Here is a 24,464-nt window from a genome sequence, read left to right as displayed (position 1 = left end):
TCTACAACCTGCTGGACACAGATCCGAGCCGAAAAAGAGAAAAGGAAATATTCTGCCTGTATAATATATATTCTGTAATTTTTTGCTGTTGAACTTGTCGGAATGAAAGAAGTTTGTGAAGTAGAAACACGATTTTCTGTAGTTACTACGCAAAAAGTGCTCCATAAATACACACTACAGAAAAACTACCTTACAACTTAAAATACCAAGAAACAAAAAAAAAGGTGTCGTTACGACAGAACAACAAAACATTTTTTCGTATTTTTGACACGGTTCTGTCGTTTTTGCGACTCGGAGTTATTCTGCCGAAAACGTTTATTAGCAGTACACAGTACACACACACAGCAGGAGACATCTGTACAGGACAGTCAGTCTTTCTGCAGACATTCTATTGTCAAGATCTTTCGATGCCAGCATCGATGCATGTTTGATGCACGTACCAATTTTTCCACTTTTCTTCAAGAGCTTTACACTCGCCTGAAACAAGTGGGCATCTTTCTCTGTCTGCATCACAGTATTTAGCTCTCCATGTTCCATATTTAGAACATTCGGAGCATTCAAATGTTTCCCCTTTTGCTCTTGTTCCTGAAGGACATTGAGGCAAACTATCGTATTTTCTCGATGCTGACCCAGACGCCCTTTCTGGGTGAAGCAATGATGGACTGGGTCTTTCGTTCCAATTCACCCTAGAAAATAAGAAAAAAAAAGACGAGTGTATTGCATGAAATGACTTTTCGGAAAGCAATGGAATAACTTTTAACGACAGGCATCTCTGAAGAGCGAAAACATTTATCCGCTTGTATTATTCTACTCCCCTCGGTGTAGATAAGCCGCCGCGGTGGCTGAGTGGTTACGGCGCTCGGCTGCTGGCCCAAAAGACGCGGGTTCGATCCCGGCCGCGGCGGTCGAATTTCGATGGAGGCGAAATTCTAGAGGCCCGTGTGCTCTGCAATGTCAGTGCACGTTAAAGAACCCCAGGTGGTCGAAATTTCCGGAGCCCTTCACTACGGCGTCTCTCATAGCCTGAGTCGCTTTGGGACGTTAAATACCCATACACCAAACCAAACCATAGGTGTAGATAACGCTAGACTACATACGGATTTCTTACTTTGGATGGCGAATTGAAATTCTCCGAAGGTCAAGCCATAACTAAAGAAAGCAGTAAGCAAGTAATCACGGCTTTGAAATGTTTTGTCAGTGAATAAGCACCAACGACCACCCGATTGTTTAAAAGGTGAAAGCCTGCCAGAGGTTAATAGTTGGGGAGAGGCCTGTAATGTTGCAACGGGTGTCGGGTACCGAATAGAAGTCCCTCGGTAAATGTTTTAGATTCAGTATCTTGAAAACTGGTACAGTAGTAATGTTACTTCACACACTGTGACTAAAATATTAAAAAATAACCAACAGAAGAACCAAGAGAAGTACAAATTAAATGACTACGATTAAACGCGTAGTGATACTTAAATCTATTATATTATCAAGGAAGCTTATGCTGCTAAATTTTTTGAAACCAGGTGCCATTCAGTTTAAAGTGAATGTAGTTCATCTTGCTAGAAAAAAAAAATCCGCGCCACAATTTACCTATTCCGTGCAATGAACTTTTGCGTAATATTAAACAGCAATCCTTCCGGTGACCAAATATGTGTGTGCACAGTCGCGGACTGAAGAGTATAAACCACGTTTCGATTGTCTGTCTTCTAACGTGTTGTCGAGCGAAACGCAGAACGTGCTGGATGCATATGTAAGTAATATTTTTTTTTTGCCCTTGGATCCACATCAGTTGCGTATCGCGATAGAAGAGTTTCAAGGCGGAAGCACGATCTATATTATTCTGTCCGCGACTGTACGTCATCATGGAATAAAACTCGTCATTAAGCTTTCTTTGCGGCATGAATTATCCGCGTGTGTGCGTCGTGGGTCCCGCTTCGGTTCTGTAAGAGCAAACTGTCATATTCAATGTCTGCATTTTGGCGCCTACTTCTCTGCTGATATTGCGCGATTGACTCCAGTGTAAAGCAGTAACTCCTTTAGGTAAAAGGACTGACATCATCTCTAAGGGACACGGGCAAGCAGTAGTACTGTAGAAAACTAGCTGCGCTCAGATGGACGGCTGCGCACTGGACTAATTAGTGGCCTAATTGGCTAGTGGACTGATTATAGCAAACTGAGCGCAGCGTCACAGAGAACAGCGATTCCCAGAACGTGATCTTGGCTGTCACCGTATGTTTTGTGGGTGATGGCCGATGGAGGTTGGTACGTGCTCGTGATAAGCGATCAGAAATAGAGTTTACGCAACGCCGAAACTGAAGCCAGTACATTGAAGAAAACTACGGCTGGCTATGATAGCATTTAACACCGTTGAGCGTCTTTTCAATGTAGACGCGTGGGCGAGTTGGTGGCAGATAATTATTGAAAGAGCGCAAACATCTCAGGGGTACTGAACTTCTCTTCCTGTGAGTCTCGACCAGCGTACGCCCGACCCGTATACGCGGAAGTGACTGCGAGAGCACGGCACCTACGTTCTTATGCCTGGAGCTGAGGTGCACGCGGAAACGGTGCACAAGCTTGGCGATGATGAGAGTCATCTCCAGCTGGGCCAGCTTCATGCCGACGCAGTGGCGAGGCCCAATGCCGTAAGGCTGGAATGCGAGGGGATCACGGGACGCCTTCTGCTCGGGAGAGAACCTGTAGCATGTCGCAGGGTGAGAGAGAATTGATCAATACCTAGAAGTGGAACCGTGTTGGTCAGCTGCTTTTGGGGAAAATCCCCCAAGGTAAATCCCCTGAGGTTTGTAATAATGGAGTAATTACTCATTGGCATCCACCCAAGCGCTGCCATAAGGCCACCAATGAAAGCGACATTGCTTCCACACAAACTCTGTAGAAACTTCGTACTCTGCTCTACCTTGGGGGATTCCTCTAAAAACATCTGACCCACAGTTACGCTGCTGGCGTTTCATTTGACCTTTATAGTACGTACAGGGTTGGTCAAAAGTTCCCTGGCAACAGGGTCTGCTTTTATCTATATATCCTAGCACTTAAGATGCCGATCAAGTTACCAAAGTTCTCAGAGGCTAAAACGATACTTCTACCCTCTACAGATATTTTGAGCTTCGGAGGTGTTGTAACCGCCCGTCTGTACTGGTCAAAAGGAGACCGTGCGGCCTGGGAACTTTTGACCGGCCCGGTACACCACCACAGTGATCCACTTGCATAACAATGAAAACTTCCGTGAAAATTGGTCTCATAGTACGTGAACGGCCCTTCCTTTCTCTAGAGCGATAGCTGTTAAGGACAAGATTTTGGGCTCTTTGGCGTAACACCGCGCCATGCAGATTGATTAGCAAGCAGAAACGCACAACGGGGCTTTGTCCGAGATCGGTGACGTCAGAAATAAAAGCGCAGTGACTTCCTGCGCGCTCTAGCTGGTAAGGAGAAAGTAGTAACGAACAAACAAGAGTGTTTTACAAAGCGCAACCGTCCTGTGGATTTCTTTCAGTTCTACCGGATAGCGCATGACAAAAAAAAAAGCTGTACATCACGGAAAAAAAAATTCCAATCATTTCGCTTTCCTCCTCAGGTGTGAATGAGTGAGACAGCTAGTTATGACAGGTCTTCTTGCACATCATGAGAGCGGCCCTTGTGAAGCCTACGTAGGCCAGGGACACCTATAGGTCATATAAGTTCTCCATTTCCCCGTTTCGCTCCTTCCCTTGAATAGCCTAAATAACATTGTAAATGTACAACTGAATAACGCGAGATTTTTGGGCTATGATTAATGACGTCATCGCGGTTTAACCTGGAGAAAGCCCCCCCCCCCCCCCCCCCCCCAAAAGGCTGTGACATACAAGACATTCGTATCGTTAAATTGTGTTTGCTGCGCTGCACTCGCCTGTCGGGGTCGAACACTTCCGGCTTTTCCCAGAAACGGGGATCCATATGTATCTGTTGCGTGCACGACATGATGCTGGTTCCCTTTGGTATAATCATATCCTTGTACCTGTAGTCGCAGGAGGCCATCCGGGAAGTGAACCTGCGGCGAAGAGAAGAAGAAAAAATGAAATTTTAAGAGTCAGCGCTTAACACTTGGTCGGCTACCACTCGCGTGAGGAGAGTACAGTGGCAACAAGGACGGCTTTTGCGAGCTAGATAACGCTGGGAATTGGAGCTCGGAGAAGAAACCTCCAAAAGTTTTCAAGATTAAATGCAAAGTAATATCAGTTCAAGCCGGAGGGCCACGGTTCTGTGACTTATCCCACCATAGTTTATGGCTTTTGTTGGGGAAAGAAAATGGCGCAGTAACTATCTCACTACTCGGTGTCGGTGGACACCTCATCCACGCCGTAATGGAAGGGATACAGGAGGAAGTGAAAGAAGAAAGGAAGAAAGTGGTGCCGTAGTGGACGGCTCCGGAATAATATCGACCACCTGGGGATCGTTAACGTGCACTGACATCACACAGCACACGGGCGCCTTTTGCGTTCTCGTGCTCAGTAAACCACTGAGCCACAGCGGCGGGTCCCAGCACAGTGACCAGACGGATTAGCGTGAGTATGACACTTCGGATTGAAAAAAACGTGTATGAAACCTCTCACACTGGTTCTCGATGAAATAAATAAAACACTACTAGGATTATCATGGTATGTTTTGTAAAGCGGTGGTGGTCTTGGTGTGGTTGTAAAGAACGGAAAGGTGCCGTAACTGTCTCACACTCAGTGGACACATCAACCACGCCGTAAGGGAGAGACGAAGTGGGAGCGAAAAAATCAAGAGTGCAATAGGCGCCATATTGGGGGGTTACAGATTACTTGACCAATTACGGGTTCATTTTTGTGCCCTGACGACGTATACCACTCGTCGTCTCCACTGGCAGCACAGCGTAAAAGCTGTCACTCCGAAGCAATTGTCACTTCTCCATCCCGGAAGCGGATAAAGGGGCCATATAGCGCAAATCAGTAGTCAATAGTGAGCAAAAAACAAGAATTGAACTCACAAATGTTACTCTAGTAAACTCCCGACCCTCATGCTTAAGTTGGTCGGGCTGTTGTAGAGTTGAACGATGTATACTTCCACGCCGTGCGCTAGCAGGCACGCAAATGCTGACTCTTGCCATGTTTGTTGTCTATTCACACCGCTTGTGCATAGGCCGCGACGTGCGTTCGTAGCCCTCAACGTCTCGCAGGTATGCTTTAATTTGTTTCAGCCACGGAAACAGTGACGCATCTGCACTGTTATCTTTAGTGGTGGTCATTGCTGGCTGTTTTTGGTGAAAAAAACTTCAATGTACCCTGCTCCCCTGTGATGCCCTCGGGCGCTGAGGGTGATAAAGTGAATAAAAGATTAGAAATTAAAATAATTTATTGAATAAATACAAATTACCAGAAAGCAATGAAATAACTCAATATCTAACCACACTGGATTTTAATCCGACAAGTGTTTTTGGGGAAGAGTTCTGAAAAATGTCGCGACGGTGGCTCAGTGGTTATAACACTCGGCTGCTGACCCGAAAGACGCGGGTTCGATCCCGGCTGCGGCGGTCGAATTTCGATGGAGGCGAAGTTCTAGAGGATCGTGTTCTGTGCGATGTCAGTACACTTTAAAGAACCCCAGGTGGTCTAAATTTCCGGAGACCTTCACTACGGTGTCCCTCACAGCCAGAGTCTCTTTGGGACGTTAAACTCCCATAAACCATAAACCAAACCAGTTCTTAAAAATGGGCTTTGTTTTTCGAAGCGCGTACACCGTAACCCCTTCTTAACGACTGCGCTGCAAATCTAAGCGATGTGCGCAAATGAGATGACCTAATTGGTGAATGCAAACTCTGCTTACTTTGTTACACGGAACCGATCGGCAAGCAACCCCTCCGCGGAGAATCGCTCGCGGACAACCAGGGTGAATGCGCTAGTAGTCCTGAACGAATTATCGCCGACAGAAGAACCAATATATTTCTGGAAGGAGGTTGCACTCCATTCCTGTTAACTTCTCGTACAATCCTGAAGTCGTGTCAGCGGCGTAGGCACTTCAAGCTAACGCCACTTTACTGCGGCCACGTCGAAATTCTCTCGCTCTTGGCTCTGAGTTCCCTAGTGTGAAGGTACCATGAGACGGACACGTGACCAACAACAGAGTGTCTGGCCAGTAATAATAGTTGGTTGATCGAATGGACGTCATAGACGCAGCTTCATGAGGGTCCTGACTAAGATCCCCGCTTTGGAAACCATGAAACGTCTTTCGTGTCAATGAACTCTAAGCATTCCGTTGTACGCTAAATCCACGGAGGGTGCTTTTCATCATTCATGCCTCATGGCATCTAGGTCATGAGCTGGATCGTGCACACTTGCGTGAAGCTGTACAGACTCGTCCGTTTGGTTCCAAAGCCTTTAGAAAAGAATACCCACAAGACTTGGAACGACCCGAGAGACACAGAACTAAGTTTCCCGCCAATCTCATGTCTCAACGTGATTAACTCGACTAACGTTTTAAGCCATTGCTTTTCTAAAATTCTTTCATTCACTCATCAATTAGGCTATCATCTAAGCGACTGCAACACCAGTGGTAGTATATCTCCGAGGTATTATCCGAAACTATAAGACAGCTGTGCACTCACGTGACAACCGGGCTGTAAATGCGCAATGTCTCGAATAATGTCTGCGTTGTGTAAAGCAAATCATTGATGGCGTCGTAGGTGAATCCGCCCTGGAAGAGACAAAGATGTTTTAGTACTTGAAGCGACTCGACATAACACGCCACATAGTCTCGGAACGTACGGTGCTACAGTGCGAAGGAAAAAAAAATTCAACAAATCAAAACAGTGAGCGGGAAGAAATTCATGCAGTTAACCGGCTCCCAAAGTACCTCGGTGCTCCTGAGCGTGGCCTTCGTGGGAACAGGTGCATTGCTTCAACACGAAACTTTGCTCTCGGCTTTGGTACCAACGCCTCCTTTATATCAGTGTCAGCCGCATCACTTATGCTGCAATGAGACCTCTTTGGATACCTTGGTTTGTTTAGTCGTCGTGACGTGGTACCACTTATAGGTAGTGGTGGCTGACGTCATAGCGTTAGTGCAAGCGTGATTGCCCAATGCAGTTTTGTGAAGCGCCACGTCGCGAAAAAAAGGCCAACAAACATTTCTTCGCCCGTTTCAATTGGTACGTCACCAGTTGAGAAGCGCAGTAGGAGAAGACTTCATTAGTCGAAAACTGTTGATTTGGCTCGCATTGAAATAAAAGAAGCTTTTTTGGTACAAAGGGACACATCTGTAGGAGCAGTACAACTGCGTTCAATTCATCCTACCGGCTCGATGTTTGTTTGTGTGTGGGGATTTTATAAACAAGCACAAAGGCCGACCCAACTATTATTACTCTAGAAGAAATGCAATCTGACAACAGCACAGGTCCAGTAGTTTTGTAGTGCCATACTTTTATGAGTCTTCAGCTTTTTATTCGCACATGATTTCGAGGACTCAACCCTCTCCGAATCTGTCACACGTAAAGCTAAGCTGTTCTGCCCGCAGCGATGTGGTGAAACAATTAACAATAAAACGTAAAACCAATGAAACTGTAGTCCCAATGAAATTTTTGCTAGCAGGAAGCTGTAAACATCTTTTTAGAATTAAACCTGAAAAGTCTGAAAGAAACAAATCTAAGAAATTCCATATAAATGATCGTCAAAGGTGGCCAGCATTGAGATAAGTAGCCGTTGTAAAAGGCAAGAAAGCGCAATATGGCGCTATGAGGATACTTACAGTAGGCTTAGCCACGGCATAATCATTATGAGTAGCAATATTCGCCTCGCGCAAAGGCCAACGGAGTAGCACGATTGCGATATTCTTGCAGAGTCAATGTCCCTGCTTCAATCAGCGTTCAGGGCGTGTGTTGTAAAATCACGGAGAAGGCGCACCGCATTGACTCACGTGTTTTTTGTAGGCAGCGTTCACTTCCTGTCTGACCTTCTCCTGCACTTCGGGGTATTTTGCCAGACAGAAGACAAAGTGTGAGGAGTTAGCCGAAACAGTTTCGAACCTGTGGAGAAAAGGGAGAAGTTCAAATTATTTATTAAGATTCAAATGATTTGAAGTTCAGATTTTTGCAGCAGGGGTGCCCTCGCACCCCTGTGAAATATCTTGATGGCTTCTTTTGTGCGAGAAGCCCTGCGATGCTAAGGGCATGTTTTTGATGCGTTAGCATTAGAACTCCCATTTGCGAGCAATTTGTTCGACGTCGGCGGCGTGTGAAGACTCAGGGGAGAGGAGTTCAAGTGGTGAGAGGGAAAGGACGACAGGACGATAGAAAGAGAGGAGGGAACGGGAGAGTGGAGAGAGAGGGCGAGTCGGTGGGAGGCGATGGTTGGCGGGTACAACGGAGCACACTGTGATGGCTTGATTGGATCGGGCGAGTGGAGAGGGGAATGGCGTCTCACGGTTGACTCGATGACGCCACCCGCCGCCACTAGAGGGAAACGGTAATGCTAACACATATTCTGCCGCATGTATTGTACTGATCGTCTGTTACTTAATTTGCCAAAGGCAGATGGCCATGCATTTTATCCACATCAATTAAACTCCGTTGTCCTCTACCACTGTAAAATTACACCACATGAAATGGAAGCGGCATGACTTGCTCGCGCGAGCGTGGTGGGCAAGAATTTATATGCTGCACTGTAGGCGACAAAGTGTCTTGCGACTAGGATTAAAGCCCAGCAAACATGAGCAAACGCTTATAGTTTTCACGGTTGCCACCATTTGTCGAGTGGCGCTGAAAACTCAAAATTACCGCGAGGATTTCGAATCTTCTGTGGCCGCCGGAAATAGTGTGGCCGCAGGAAGCATCTTACAGGTCAGATTTCCCAGTAAGAAAGAAGAGTCGGCCATCATAATCGCCATGTTTGTGCAGAATCTTTCGGGAGCCCTTAATTTTCTCACAACTACAAAATTGAAATTTCCCCGTTTTGTTACGCGGTGTTCGCGAGTGGCACCCAACAGATGGCGCTAGTTGATGATCATGACTTAACAGTACTGAGTATTTTTTTACATACGTGTCTAACAGAAGCGAACATAGAGATGAGGACATGTGCGTAAATTGTGCGTGACAGATTTCTCACTGACAGCATAAATTTTCTTGCATTCATAAGCTAAGGCTAGAGGTGTTAAAATTATATGCCGTACGGTCACTAAGCCTTTCTACAAGAACCGCTCATAATACTGCAACACCTTGCCTGGTAGTCTTCGAGCGTTTCTTCTTGGGTCGTATTTTCCTTTAAAGTGCAGCTTGCCGCAAGACTTTACTCTTTAAAGTAGGCATGCATCATGTTCTTTGTTTCCTTATGTCGGAAGTTTCGCGTTCTGCATGAAGAGTATCTCTTAGTAACCACTACCAGTGCTTGCGTAGTACATCAGGGCAATGACAACTTACCCAGCGGTTAGAGCTGAAGCTGCGTTGGTAGCGACATCTTCGAGCGGCATCAAAAACTCACCTGCGAAGAGAGGGAAACGTACTATCGGGGACAAAACTTTTCAGAACGCGGTAAAAGTGATCAAGGTCGATAGGTATGACACGTGCTAACGAACACCTGCTTTCACGGCACCACATTGGAGCACGTGAGTCTAACTTCCGCAAGTTAGGCTTTAATCGTCAGCCCAATAGCGGAGCTATCGGCTTTTGTTCCAGGGCATGCGTCCTGGAGAGTTTTGTCCCCACTAGTACTTTTTTGGAATGCATTCGTCTTATGATGGCTGCAGAGCGCAGTCCAATGCGAATCCTGCTGCTTGCTAGCAAGTTGTCGTCTTCGAATAGCCGCTTCTCTCTGAAAAATGGTCTGACAGTTGACGCCTAGAGTTCATTCGCATCCTGTGATTTGTTCAGAAACAATTTCGTACCACTTCCTTGATGAACAATGCCCAGCACACAGCGCGAACAACGCTGCGAGTTAAACAGCGCTTCACTTAGGGAGCGAAGTCCATATTCACGTGCTCGTTTAACGAATTATTCGAACAACAAAAGTGATGTACGTGCCAAAGAATAAAACGCACAACAACAATATAAACTGCTGCATTATCCAATGAGCTATTAGAAGAGATCTGAAGTTCACCCTGTTCTAGGAATTAAGTCTGCTTTGCTAATTTGCATAAGTGATGACCTAATTAGGGAAAGTAAATAAAAGGGACCAATCACAGCAGCAAACACACGCACGCACACACAGCCAAACACACACATTAAAAAAAGTGCTCCTAAAATGCAAAATCGTAAACTATGTTAAATTCGTTAGCACCATTCGCATCGCTACGATATGCGTAACGTCATTAGACGAACACTGTACCGAGAAAATTATCTGTTATCAAACTCTAGCATGGCAGTCGCCTTATAGCCCCATTTTTTTCTTCGTTACAGTCGCCGCCGACTCACCTTGACTAAAAAAAAAGCTTTAATGGTTTGACCTCTCGCGAGTGTCTTTCGGTTTTTCAATATATATATATATATATATATATATATATATATATATATATATATATATATATATATATATATATATATATATATATATTAATTTTAGTTAGGTTAGTCTGATACCGTTCAGTCAGGACCGCGTTTTACGAAAAGAGCGGTATTAGGAACGTTCTGCTGGGGGAACACTATCCTCGTTTACACCAACCCAGCCTCTAGAAAGGAATCAATTCCAACATGATTACAGTGGCTTTACATGAACTCTATGTCGCGGGTCGAGACCAGCGCGACCTGCAGTGACGCCCGACGTTAAGCATGGGCGATGTGAGCGTATAAAGGCGACTCCGAGATCACGATAAGCTAACATGGTCTCGGAGGTGCTATCATCATCATCATCATCATCATCATCATCATCATCATCATCATCATCATCATCATGACTACACCCACTGCGCGGCAAAAGACTCCTATTTCTCTCCAATTAGACCTGTCCTCTGCCAGCTTCGCCCACCCTATGCCTGCAAACTTCCTAATCTCATCCGCCCACTTAACCTTCTTCCGCCCCCTGCTACGCTTGCCTTCTCTTGGAATCCACTCCGTTAAGGAATCCACTCCGTTAAGGAATTCCTCAAGGACCACTGGAGGCGCTATAGCGGCACTAAAATACGGCTCCCTGTTTCTCCTGCTTCTTCCGCTATTCACAAACCTTAGGCAACACGTGTTTCTCTTAGTTGTTCATATATGAATAAACCGAGTTTTTTGAGAGGGGGGGGGGGGGGGGGGGAGATGGCCTGCGCAGTTACAGGATTTCGATGATGGGGAGGACGGCAAAGGCTTTACTGAGCCTAAACCTCCGGTTATGGTAAGCTACAGCTCTTTTTCGGGAAAGAGAACAATCATGCGCACCGATCACGAGAGTCGCCTGCTCGGCTGTTGTGCTTCGTGCGAAGAAAACTCCCGAACAAAGTTTTATGGCCGAGTTCTGAGACCGTTTGTTTCTTGTTATATCTGCTACGTGATTGCGGCTCTGGATTATTAGTGCTACCACCCTGTTGAAACTCTGACCAAATTCAATCGCAATTTATTTTTTCATTTCATTAAAATTTTTATCTCTTCCTTGTTTTACTTTTTTATAATTTTGTGAGCCTCTGTCCCATCTTTCTAACCCCAAGTTCCTTCCTTACGCGAAGCAGCATGTCAGACAAATTTTAATGCCGGCTAAAATTTCTGCTTTTCAATAAAGGCTTGCTTTCTCGTAACGTTCAAAAGATGCACGCCGCTAGGCCGATGCTAGGCTAGGTCGCTTCTCGAGAGTGTTTGATTCAACGAAATTGATGTGCCCATATCGAGGGTCCTGTATAATGAGTTTTTCGTAAGTAATGATTGCAACTGGTTCCTTGGGCATGCCAGACTGCTTATCTCAAATTTGTGCTGGCTGGCGTTGTGGTAAACATATTATTCATTGAAAAGCCTTGCGCCCGTCACACCAGTGATAATACAGCACGTACTACGTCCGCCGGTTATGAACTAGGATGGCGCTGGTGAACACTCTCAAGGTTAGCTCATACGTAAACTTAAATACCTCCGAAAGCAAAAGATCTGACAACCGTCGCCGTAGGTCAGTTGCTAGAGCACCGGACACGTGATTCGGAGGTTGTGGGTTGGGTTGCCACCGGCAGAATGTGGTCGTTTTTTCTTCTGCTTTTCTAATAAACTGTCTTTAAGTGATAAAACACTCGCTGATATTATCCGTTGATCAACACCACAAATGAAGAAAAAAATCCCCTATGCTACTTGGTTTCTGTGGCTGTTGGCCTATATCATATGTATAACGAGCCCCTCATTTCCGTTCTCTGCTCATATATATATATATATATATATATATATATATATATATATATATATATATATATATATATATATATATATATATATATATATATATATATATATATATATATATATATATATATATATATATATATATATATTAGGAGGAAGCTTCCTCCTTGTACAGGGGTGGAGCCCTTCACGCTTGTCACCAAAATTCTGAGAGGAGCGACACCTCGAGGGCCTTTTCAAGGCAGCCCTGAGGTGGTGGGAAAGAATTTCCCTTTTTTATATTTTTATTATCTTAATCTTATTGTTCTTTTGTTATTAAAAAAAAATCGGCCTTTCCGGAACACCTGCACCGATTCTCTCTCTTCCTTTGTTAAAAAAAAAATGTTCTTCCTGGTCTCTTCCCTCCCCCCCTAGTGTTCTGAACTCGTACTTTGCTGTAAACTTGTAAACTTTGTACCTCGAGCATTCTCTATAAAAACTGCGTGTTTCAAACGCTTTACTACACTCGAAAAAGCCTGGTCCTCCAGCCGAAACGTCGTGAATTAAATCCTGTTATGTTTCTTCAATTTTTGGTGATTTTATATTATATTGACCAAATCAGCTGCCAGAAATCACTTTTGGTATATATATATATATATATATATATATATATATATATATATATATATATATATATATATATATATATATATATATATATATATATATATATATATATATATATATATATATATATATACAATCCTGCACGTCCCTACGGCTTACCGTTCTCGTTCGCACGCACCCGAAATTCACGCTTCTTGAGGAGTTCTTCTGGAACTTTTGCTTCCAAAAGACTCTGAATGAGATCCGGACGTGCTAGCTGCAAAACGAAAAAATATCAGAGCCATCGATAAGTCGAACACGGGCAATAGTTTTCGGTAATATTTTACTAGAAAACACATATATCTATTTTTCCTTACTTCAATGACCGATAACAGTCGTAATAACTACTGATATTACGCAGGAAAGGGCCCCTTATGCAAATACTGCCATATAGGTAAAAAGTACGTTAAAATAACTTATATTCTAGCTGCAATAGTTGTATAATAAACGACCATTTCTTTTCACATTTGTGACTACAGCACATAAAGCGTTACCTGGAGTGATAGATGCTCTAACGCCTGTGATGCTACGGATGGTCCGCTATCGTATGAGCAAAAACGGATCGTGGGGTTCGCAGTCAGAGGCTGGCGCGCTGTATTAAAAGCACAAAACGTCTAGAACACAGTGGTTTGCCAATCAGTCCCTTTTCACGCATATCAACCTCTTTTTCGTTCCACAGACTTGACGATAAGGTTAATTTTTTTTAGTCATCGGAAAAGAATCTCCAGGTGTAGGAAATGAAGTTCGATTAAGAGCTGTGAAGGACTATTTTGAAGAACTGAATGTAATTACGCGAGCGTCTGATACAAGAATTTGCAGTAGGCCTTTGAGCTGTCCAGAACTCTTTGACCTTGCTAGCTCTGAACCTCCGTATGGGCCCTTCGCATTGAACACCAGCCTGATGGCTGGTTCATAACGCGGAATTTAGTGCACTGGGACGCTGTTTGTGGTGTTCAGATCAACTGCTCAGCGCTGATACAAAACTTATTCTCATCGAAAAAGAAGATGGTTCGGTATATGTGGTTTAACACCTCAAAGCAACGTGGCTGATGTGGGACGTCGTAGTGAAAGGCTATGGAATAATTTCAACCACTTGGGGTTCTTTGACTTGCACTGACATTGCACAGCAGAGAGCTGCCAGAAAGCAAAACTAACTTACTGTGCAGTTCACAGAGTTCACGACAGCGCTTATTTGTTCTACACTCCATGCTGGAGACGTCAGCGCCTATTTGTAGCAGAGTGTACGTCGAGACAGCACTCGGTCACAAAGAAAGACAGTTTTCGGGCTCCTCTACACCGCGGAATCGCCCACTACTTCTACCAGTCGTTGATGCGCTTTGTCAGGTACAGATACAGAAGCTTTGCGCATACAAAGGTCAGTCAACAAGCAACGCACAACCTACTGTAGCTCGGTAACAAAGATCAGTGGAGAGATGAAAGTTTTTAGGCAGACACGTGGGGGCTTTGGTTTTTTGGAAATGCCTCTGAGTATTTTGTCCACATAAATCACTGCACTGCAGCCGTCTTTGTTTCCATCACTCGAATTCGCGTTGGCAAAACCCTTGAAATTGGTCATTAGACCACCTCTTCACACACGCAATAAACTCGCTGGCACCCGGAACCTGTTTGCCACGCAGATGAGCCAACAGTCGTCCAAAGATAGAAATTCGATGGGATTCAGGAATTAATCACGAGGCGGAAGAATTGGGACAATCTCGGAAGGAACTTCGCAGATATTAACGCACATTGTTTCTCATTTCGATAATCTCTCTTTTCAAGAGCCATCGAAACAAGGAGCTGATATGGTTCTGCATCTCAGTCGTGCGACTAACGTCAAGACAGATCCTAATGCCATGACTGTGCGTTCTATGATCTGTCTCATGGTGATGCTTGTTATTTTGAATGAGTTGACGAATAGCGGATGCATTTTCGTCAGTTGTGGCGCTTTACGGTTTACCTGAACTTTCCAGGACCTGGATACTGCATCCACTTTGCAGAAATATCTGAAGCCATCAAAACACACTACTTTCATTCATTTTGTTGTACGATATAGATAGATGTTGCTGGGTTATCGAAAGAGTTGTAGATCAATTAAATCACTGCTCTTTGGCACTCTAGAGTGTCAGAGTTATTAGTCAAAGTGGTTTATGTAGAAGAACAGGAATCAGATATTAGGTATTTGTAAGGGGTTAAAGGACTGATGATTCTACCTGAAAAATTTCACTTAACTAGAGCTTACCTTTAACGAGCTACAGTGGATTGTGCGATACCATGAGCTCTTGTATATAGCAAATGTGAATGCAATCTGCTTGGTCCCCAGTGGGGTCACTCGATTGTGTAAAGGATGTTAACGCCCTGGCCTGAATCGCTGGCATCAAAGCATACTATTCTCCACCGCCGATTAAACGCACAGTCGAGTTCCTGGATTGAATAACCAATTGAGTTGATATCTACACAAATGGGCAAATAGCGAACTGATAGCCTTTTCTAGCCGTGTGCCACAACTAAGATTGACTTCTTTATTTCAAGCAGCCACAGCATTTTCGGTACCGCAAATAGGAGGTTCAATATCCTAACAAGCGAATGTATTAAATAGTAAAGTTAAGAAAGTGTACATGTTGACCGTCGTCCGCCATCTTCATGCCGACATATTAGCCCTCTTATAAAAATATAACATTATTCTAAATCTGTTTCTGCATGTCTACCTTTGAAAAAGAAAGCGATTCCACAATCCATGAGAAGTATATCTGCCAACTCTTGATGTATTGATGTAAACATTTGCACCCATTGCGAAAATTAGTATGAAATTTTGTAGATGTCTCTGTTTTTAGCTGTAAAACTGAAGCATTAGCTTTCCTGATTCTTGTATATACACTATAGGTGGAAAAAAATTTGCTTTGAGCCGAACAAATAAGCAACATCGTTAGCGGGTTGACCGCCGCCGCAGTGGCTCAGTGGTTATGGCGCTCGACTGCCGACCCGAAAGACGCGGGCTCGATCCCGGCGGCCGCGGTAGAATTTCGATGGAGGCGAAATTCTAGTAGCCCGTGTACTCTGCGATGTCAGTGTACGTTAAATAGCCCCAGTTGGTCGAAATTTCCAGAGCCCTTCACTACGGCGTCCCTCATAGCCTGAGTCGCTTTGGGACGCTAAACCGCCATAAACCATCAAACTTAGCAGTTTAAAAGACTGCGAGGTCCCTGATGGGAGGCCTTCTGTTGTTTATCAGCACAACGGTGATGATGCTGTTCAAGAAGCAAGCGAAGCCACACATACGCTTGGATCTTTGGCTCGGAGTTCCGCAATGGGCTGGGCGATTCGCGCCAGAGTTGTGAGGGGCTCATGGCCAAAATGCAGCTCTAGAACGCTCAGGAACTTGCTGAAGGCTTTGATCGCCGTGAAGAACTCTGGAACGGATGCATGGACACATGAACACATATTTTCACTCATTTATTCTCAACGCACAAGCAATGAATGAAGCCACTCACGACCGATCTTCTGGTAGGCACTCTCGACCACGTTGAGAACCAAGGAGCGAGCCGAGCGGAAGTACTCGTCGTCCGGCTTGTGCATCACGTCCAGGTAAAGACCGCAGGCGGTCTCGGCTACCACGTCGAAGGCCAGCTTGCCCAGAAGGGGATGAACGTTCGCCTCCCCGTCCTCTGCTTCCTGACACTTGATTTCCATGAGGTTCAGGAACTGGTCCACGGAATTGTTCATTCCTTCCATCATCTGCTTTCAGAAGCATCGCAGTATATGAGCCAGCCAAACAGCCAACCAGTTCCGCGGTCTGTGATAATAGTAACTGGTGACACTGGCCCCGAGCGGAGCTGAAAACACGCTCACTTCATGTTATAATATAGATTAGGGGTCAAGTTGATCTGACGTAATAATGGAACAAAGAATTAGCTTTAAAACACCACGTAGAAAAAGTAATCTGGACGGACGCTAGATATGCAAGATATGAACGAAATCAGAACACACTATCGATGAGCAAAAATTTGCGGATGTCGAAACAAAACCGTCAGGTTTTTGTTCCCAAAACCGTTAGGTTTTGTTTTCCTGGCTGTTTGTGAAATCTAACGTTTGCGCATCTATGGGACGCTTTTTTATATAATTTAGTTGCACGTGTAGACACCGTGACATACTCGCCTTTTCTACATGGTGTTTTAAAGCTACATTCATTGTTGCATAATGACTCCATATAAGCCTGATGGATGAAGAGAGCATAGTTTACTTTTGCTTGTCACAATGTTCGCCAAATTGTAACCCGGCCAGTGCTTCCTGGATTTAAACACCACGAGTATCGACAGTTTTTTTTTAATGCGTAGCGGTTTTGGTGGCCAGCACTCCATGCCTCCTTTGAAGGCGTGTGGGTTTTTCGCGCGTAGTGTCATAATAGGTCGCTAAATTGCACCACCTTACACTGATAAAGAATGTAAAAATTCTCATGGCTTAAAATTTTGGCTGCTAATTGAAGACCAAACTGGAAAACTGAAAAGAAGTCTACATAAGGCAGTAGTTTTCTCGAGCGAATTGTTTTTTTCTAATGCTTTAAAGCATTGCACGGTTGCATTTGGACTCTCCCGAGTTCAGTCCTCCGGTGTAGCCCTCTAGTGTTACACAACATAACACATAACATAGCATATAAGGGAACATAGTGTTAGTCACAGCTGAGGAAATTATCAGCTCACATGTCGCAACTTGGCCGCCGTGAAGCCCATGGACACGGAGCGCCTGACGAACTTCCACCGATGGCCCTTGGCAAAAGAGATGTTGTTGCGGAGCTCCGGGTTTTCATTCAGTGTGCCCCAGACGTCCTGCGTTTTATGTTTTGTTATTCACGCATTCTGCAGGTAACAGTGCTGTCCAGGCAAGAAACGGTCACATCAAGTGTGGCGACCTATAATTCACGAAAGAATCCACACTAGGCCACTCAGCAATCAATGCTGCTAAACAGTGCCACTGCGGAGTTGTCTAAAGAAAAAGTGTTTACAAAAGTTCGCTCCAAGCAAAGCACGTCAGAAAAAAGCGGTTAGTGACCGTCCACAGTAGATCAGTGACCACTGATCGAATTTTGGCTGCGGCGGTCGTATTTCAGTGAAGCTGAAACGCGAATACGCCCGCTTGTTGTGTGTTACCAGTGTACGTCACAATAAAGAGTCCCAGATGGTCGAAACTAATCTGGACGCGTCCACTACAACAACTATTTATTTGTTTATGAAATCTTGTGGAGATGTGTACCCAAGCAGGAGAGGAAAAATTACATAAAGAAATACCACTGATGGCTTCGGACAACAGGAAAAACCGGAAAGTACGTTATTAAAATGTGCACTGTCTTACAGAATAACATGACAGATAAACCCTACAATGATCCACAATACAATTAAACATCACAGTACTGCTCATTTGCAGCTTTAGGACGTCAAGACCCAGAAGCCATCTTACCACTAATTGTTATCGTTTAGCTTATATTTGTTGTTGAGAGAAAAGTTAAGTTCACCAGTTAAAAAACAGTGTCATTAAAAGAGCGGAAATATGCTACTGTCAATATGGTACTCTGCCATCTTCAGTCACTGGAGGAAGCGAGTGACCGAAAAAAAAAACTATAACCAGATAAAATTAATCTTACTCAAAGATGAAAACTATATTGAGTGCAGTGTGGCCTCCGCAATGCAGATGTGCATATAATAACACGGGGAACTTTTTTGTTTCTTCAGATCATTAACAATGCGCTTTTACTTTATTATTTGTTTCATTTAAAAGCCAGCTGCAATGAATGGATGGCAGGTTATAAAGAGGAGTGGTCGGGTTGGCTGCTTGGTAGTAAAGGAATGCAAACAACGAAATAAAAGGACGGTTAAGAAAATGCATGCAAACAGAACACGTTCTGGCTTGTGCTTTCGAGTTATTCATTTACATTGCACATGCGAGTGGGCCTAGGTGAGAAGTAATAAACAATCATTTGAAGAATATCTCACACCATTCCGCAGCATAAGGTGGGAAACGGCATGTCTTGTACAGTAGCATAGGCATATAAAAAAATCGGTGATTTCATTCAGCATCACTGAAGATATTCAGCAGATATAAGCCGTATAGTATATACGGACATATAAATATAATCTTTGCGGCAGCAGTTTTCGCAATAATACACCAGGAAATGCTCGGCGGCTAAATTTATCAACAACGCTATTTTTAACACCAGTTTTCAAACATTTTTGGCAACATTGCTTCAGCAACGTTCAGATGAACATTCTCGCATTAATGAATCAATTTCTAGCTTCCATAGGTGGTGTGAAAGTTAGCAGATGAATATTAACTTTCGTAAGACTGTTGTCATGACATTCAGCAATAGTTCGTCTTCATTGGTTTTTGGTTACTCTTTTCATAACATACCCCTTCAAAGGGTGTCCCAGTACAAGTATCTAGAAATTATTTTTACTTCCAATTTATCATGGTCCAAACATATTGACTTCATCTGTTATAGAGCTCTAAAAAAGTTAGGGTATCTTAGACGAACATTAGCTCAGGCTCTGAAAGAAACCAGGTTACAAATGTACAAATCCCTAATCCGTCTAATGCTTGACAATGCTCTTTCCGTGTGGAATCCTTACAAGGTAACAGAGATTAAGAAAATTGAGGCCATCCAAAGGAAATCAGTTCGCTTCATATGTAACAAATATCACAGTGATTTTTCACCCTCTTCTGCCCTGAAGTCATTGAAAATAACTACCCTCGCTACTCGCCGGCAACTAGAATCGTTAAAATTTCTGCAATGTGTCGTTAATTCGCGCTATCGACTCTCAAGCGACAGGTACATCACGAGTGTCATACCATCATCAACAAGAAGTTATCATGATCTTAATTTTTCAGCTTACTTTGCTCGCACTAATGTGTTTAAATACAGTTTCTTTCCGCGAACCATCGAACACTGGAATACATTGCCCGGTCCAGTGAGTCCCCTCCCTATGGACAAGTTTATACAGGCCATAACTGATTCATAATCTCTTTATTTACTGTACCCATGCTCCCAATTTGTGCAATTTTCCCTGTGTATTCAACTCTGATGTTCTAATTTTTTGCTACCACGTCTTTAGTTTTTGAATGTATATGTTTACTCCTGCGATAGCCACTGTAGGGGCTGCAGTGTGTACAAATAAAAAACAACAACGAAGAGCTATAGGAAGCTTTCCTAGCTGACCCGCTCAGAAGTTTGCTATGGCTGGATCAAAGTGCAGTGTGCAGCGACGGTTATCCTGCTTGGGGAAAAACTTCCGTAGTTTATTCAGAAAAGCCCGAAATGATCACTTAGCGTCTGTCATCGGCGCCGAATTGGACGTTTGCCTTAGACTATGCCGCAGCCACACACTTGCGGTGATGCTGTCTGCATGTGCGCTTGAGAAGTTGGTGAAGGTGACCGCCCGTATACTCACCCCTCTGTCAACAAACAGCGCGAAGTCCTTAACGAACACACGCCGCAGCAGTTCTAGGTCCTTGACCATAAGAATCGGGGCATCGCCGTTGAAGATGCTGCATTGAGCACAAACACAAGCGGTCATTAATAATAATAATAATAATTGGTTTTTGGGGAATGGAAATGGCGCAGTATCTCTCATATATCGTTGGACACCCGAACCGCGCCGTAAGGGGAGGGATAAAGGAGGGAGTGAAAGAAGAAAGGAAGAGGAGGTGCCGTAGTGGAGGGCTCCGGAATAATTTCGACCACCTGGGGATCTTTAACGTGCACTGACATCGCACAGCACACGGGCGCTTTAGCGTTTTTCCTCATAAAAACGCAGCCGCATAAAAACGAGTAGTTGCCGGGCAATCTGCATACCCCCGACTGTCATTTGAGGGCATATTGTTGCAATAAACAAACCTGACTAATGACACAAGCGGTAATTAGTCAGGTTTGTTTATTGCAACAATATACCCTCAAAGGACAGTCGGGGTATGCAGATTGCCCGGCAACTACTCGTAAACTCTCCAGCAAAAGAAACCAAGAACTTATTCGGGAAAGAAACCGAATTGCATTAGATGAAAGTTTAAAAAATGTTGTAGAACGAAGAAAACAAGTATTCTAATCTAGTACTGGTTGCTTTGTGACTAGTTTTACCACTCATTTAGGCTAATTTATTCTTTCCATTTTTTTTTTCTACGAGCAATGCATTTATCAGCAAGGACACTTTTTCCGTTTAGTTTATCTGGAACGTCACGCGTCGATCTTATCGCTTCTTTGAATCTAAAAGGAGCAGAAGGCCTCGAAAATAGAAATGTCGGATGGTGTTTAGGTCTGTTTTCAAAACGTAAAATTTCCCAAAAAGTAAAATGCCCAATGCGTTATAGGGCTGCTTCCCGAGTTTTGCTGTCAGCAGGTGTTAATCAAAATGTCAGAAATTGCACTGAGGTGTCCTACTCTGAATCTTTGAGGCAGTTGTCCAGTAACTGGTGCAATTAGGCAAGAGTAGGTTTCCTTTATTCAGGTTAGCCACCGAAGGGCTGAACACTACTTTCAGAGAAAGAAGTGAATTAGTGTTGAGTCAACTAACAGAGTGACTAACTAGTCGGCGATAGAGAGTTTGCCGGTGCATAGAATCCAGGTCAATGCGTAAAAAAAACTACTGAAGCCCCTGTCTTTATATAAACTTTTGCACTGGATAGACGCAAGGGGTGTATAGTGGGACCGAATCTGGCCGATTTTTTTTATTTGTTGAACTAACGTTTGGATTTTGTTCTGAAACATTTCGCACGAGAAAGGCACCGACGAAGCAGATGGCTGTGGTACCCGTCTTTCTCTATCATCTCGGAAAGATAAATTTGTGTCTCTCTACGGTCCACTTATCTTTATTTTATTTAGAAATACTGCTTTACTTGATAAGAACCACTGCAGGGGTGAGTTAGAAAAGCTATACTCAGAGGAACTAGGCAGTGGCAAGTCACATGACGGACCAATGCATTGGAAATCTCTTTACCCGTAGATATCGCCGTATGTTTTTGACCACTCGTCCATGACCTTGATTGTGTCCTGGAAAAAAGTGCATGCAAACAGAAAGAAAAGCAAAAGTTAGAAAGCACTGAGCATATAGTGGAACTCTATTTTTCAACCCTATATCTTCTACTGGGAGTCAAGCGGAAGCGAGCTTAATTCCAGTGTGTGCTGAATAGGTACTCAAGTAAAACTTGTTGCTGGGCTAGTTGGTGCATAGTTCTATGTGCAAACGTTAGCGCAAAATAAGACACATTCACAAGAAAGGTGGACAAGACAACGCGCTACTGACAACTGGTTTTTTTATTGACAGAAACACATAATATATAGGCTGACCGTCACACCACCTATCAGCTGCAGCAAACTTCAGAAAGATGAATAGGTTGAGATGAAAATGAAAGGTTGAGGGAACATGACCCAAGCAGCACAGGTAATCGGCCCAACATGGGAACCGCACTGGCTAAGGCCGGCCCTGCAAAGGACCAGGATTGAACCATCCTGTTGCAATACTGGGCCGATTAACTGTGCTGCTTGGGGAGCGTTCGATGGGGGACGGGAACAGGTTCTAATCTGCCTCTTCACTATAAGGACTGTGAACAAAGCACCTGCGGGTCCATTCTTGAAAGAACTGTAGAATTTAGGTAATGGCCGTGATCGAGTGTCCCGCGAATTAAAAGAAGCCTTTTTAATCAGGAAAACGGGTCTGAGTACCGTTAGCGATGCTTCTATCTTCTTATAATGAACTGCGCATCTCCAACCAAAAATTTTAACTTTAACCCAACGTTTCGAAGCCGACTCGGCTCCTTCATCAGGGGTGACTGAGGGCAGTAGCTAGCGTCTTTTGAGTATGGGGGGAAGGGGGGGGGGGTCAAAGGAACGACAGCTGTGACGCGAAAGGCGCAACAAAACCGAAAAAGCGTTTTTAAAAAATTTTTCCTGATACGAACACGTGTGCAGATGCTGTGGTTTTTTCCCAGTGTAATCTGAAGGGTTCAGTGCACTAAGGCTTGTAGATGGTTTTCTTGTGTCACGTTCTCTTTCTGGTTTTTTACGGTTTTATTGCTTTTTGGTTTTGTCTTCGTCCTTTCAGATCATATTCAGTCATGTTTCTTTGACCCTTTACACCACGTGTCATGCCTTTTAATGATCTTTCTCCGATCTTATCCTTTTTAACTAAGTCATGTTTTTAGTGTTTGTCTTTTATCGCTTTTATGACCACATTCATATTTCAGACGTTTGCTGCAGCTGATAGGTGGTGTGACGGTGAGCCTATATATTATGTGCTGAATAGGGCCAGGCTACTTGTTTTAATAAGGCAACGGTAAAAGCAAAGAACACTGAGTTCCAGTAGGTAAGCGCAGGAGTTATTCACCACCATGCAGTTTTTTTTAACAGGTTCTTTTTTTGCCATAACCAGTGTGGCCCGGGCCACATGGATGTATGAGGCTGACTTCTACAATGCACGAGCGGCGTCATGAACGGCAGAAAATGAAGATGCACTCACGTAATGCGAGACATTAGTTAGAGCGTCACCTGTATGTGAGAGGGGTTTAAGCAAACTGTGGGGGCAGAAGTTGTTCCAGGGTTCAGTTTATTGATCGAGCATGTGACAGCAAACGGCGCGACATGACTCAGTCATCCCAAGAATGGGTAAGAATGGCAATCTGGCTAATCGGCCACGATACTGGGTGGGACAGTGGGTCGCGTTACTTTGCTACGTGATTACGTTATTGCGTATCGCAGATCACCACGAAATCTTGGGGGAGGATTGGAAAGAGACTGCCAATTATAAGAACACTTAGAAGAGCATGGCCTGATACACCGTTGCAATACACACTGCTTTTTTGCCTTTTTGACTTCCGTGAACCGTATGCAGGGTGTGGTGCAGTGTGGTGAGAAACGACAACATGATGAAAACACTGCACACATATGTGAGCGATGAACACATAGGTATTACCGCGCTGCTAACTGAACCAATAGATCAATACCAACGTTCCCAAATCGCAGCCTTAAATAGATTACCAGAAGTGCACAGACACTGGAAGGGCAGAATAGAACGGTGCAGGGCTGCAGGTCGCGAACCCGCTGACAGCAACAGCCCCTGTCCGATCCCACGTTCGCATGATTATTCACAGGCTATGACTGCCAGCTGAGCGCCCCTAAGACTGAAGGGTGGGAACGACCAGACACTCTGGCGATTTGTTTTGAACCCACGGCCGCGCGAACAGGTCAGCTTCGCTGGCCACTGCACGAAAGCACTATGCTATCACTGGAGGCAATCACGCCTCGCGTTTAACTGCAACACACTATCGCGCTGTGCATTGCACATCTTCGTCTTCATCAATTAACTTTCATCTGCGCCGCGAATAGATGAGATAAGCTTGAGGCTAATAAAGTCACCAGACGTGCCGACAGCACAGCAGTAATACAACCAGCTTTCGCATGCCTACATGCTTTCGCATGTCTACTTGTTTAATTACGTTAAAACCCTGCCAATTTTTTAGTTACTTATTTCTGCGCTGGAATTTACCAGACTTGCAGTATACATCA

General features: G+C 44.2%; 1 protein-coding gene across 1 annotated transcript in view; it reads right to left on the bottom strand.

Moving 5' to 3' along the window:
* Positions 1-302: 302 nt before the first annotated feature.
* The window catches only part of LOC144100042 (cytochrome P450 3A14-like), a 31,959-nt gene continuing 7,797 nt past the window's right edge, over positions 303-24,464 (bottom strand). Inside the window, exons 3-14 of the mRNA XM_077633091.1 lie at positions 21,901-21,953; positions 20,362-20,458; positions 17,623-17,748; positions 16,417-16,660; positions 16,205-16,335; positions 13,049-13,145; positions 9,413-9,473; positions 7,915-8,023; positions 6,608-6,696; positions 3,893-4,033; positions 2,520-2,685; positions 303-686 (exon numbers count right to left, since the gene is read on the bottom strand). Coding sequence (XP_077489217.1) covers positions 606-686; positions 2,520-2,685; positions 3,893-4,033; positions 6,608-6,696; positions 7,915-8,023; positions 9,413-9,473; positions 13,049-13,145; positions 16,205-16,335; positions 16,417-16,660; positions 17,623-17,748; positions 20,362-20,458; positions 21,901-21,953 — 1,395 coding nt within the window. The 3' untranslated portion in view covers positions 303-605. The remainder of the gene's footprint in view (positions 687-2,519; positions 2,686-3,892; positions 4,034-6,607; positions 6,697-7,914; positions 8,024-9,412; positions 9,474-13,048; positions 13,146-16,204; positions 16,336-16,416; positions 16,661-17,622; positions 17,749-20,361; positions 20,459-21,900; positions 21,954-24,464) is intronic.

Source organism: Amblyomma americanum, chromosome 8 (genome assembly GCF_052857255.1).
Source record: "Amblyomma americanum isolate KBUSLIRL-KWMA chromosome 8, ASM5285725v1, whole genome shotgun sequence".
NCBI classification, from domain to species: Eukaryota; Metazoa; Arthropoda; class Arachnida; order Ixodida; family Ixodidae; genus Amblyomma; species Amblyomma americanum.
Note: the sequence above shows the minus strand (reverse complement) of the source record. Positions and strands in the feature narration are given on the sequence as shown.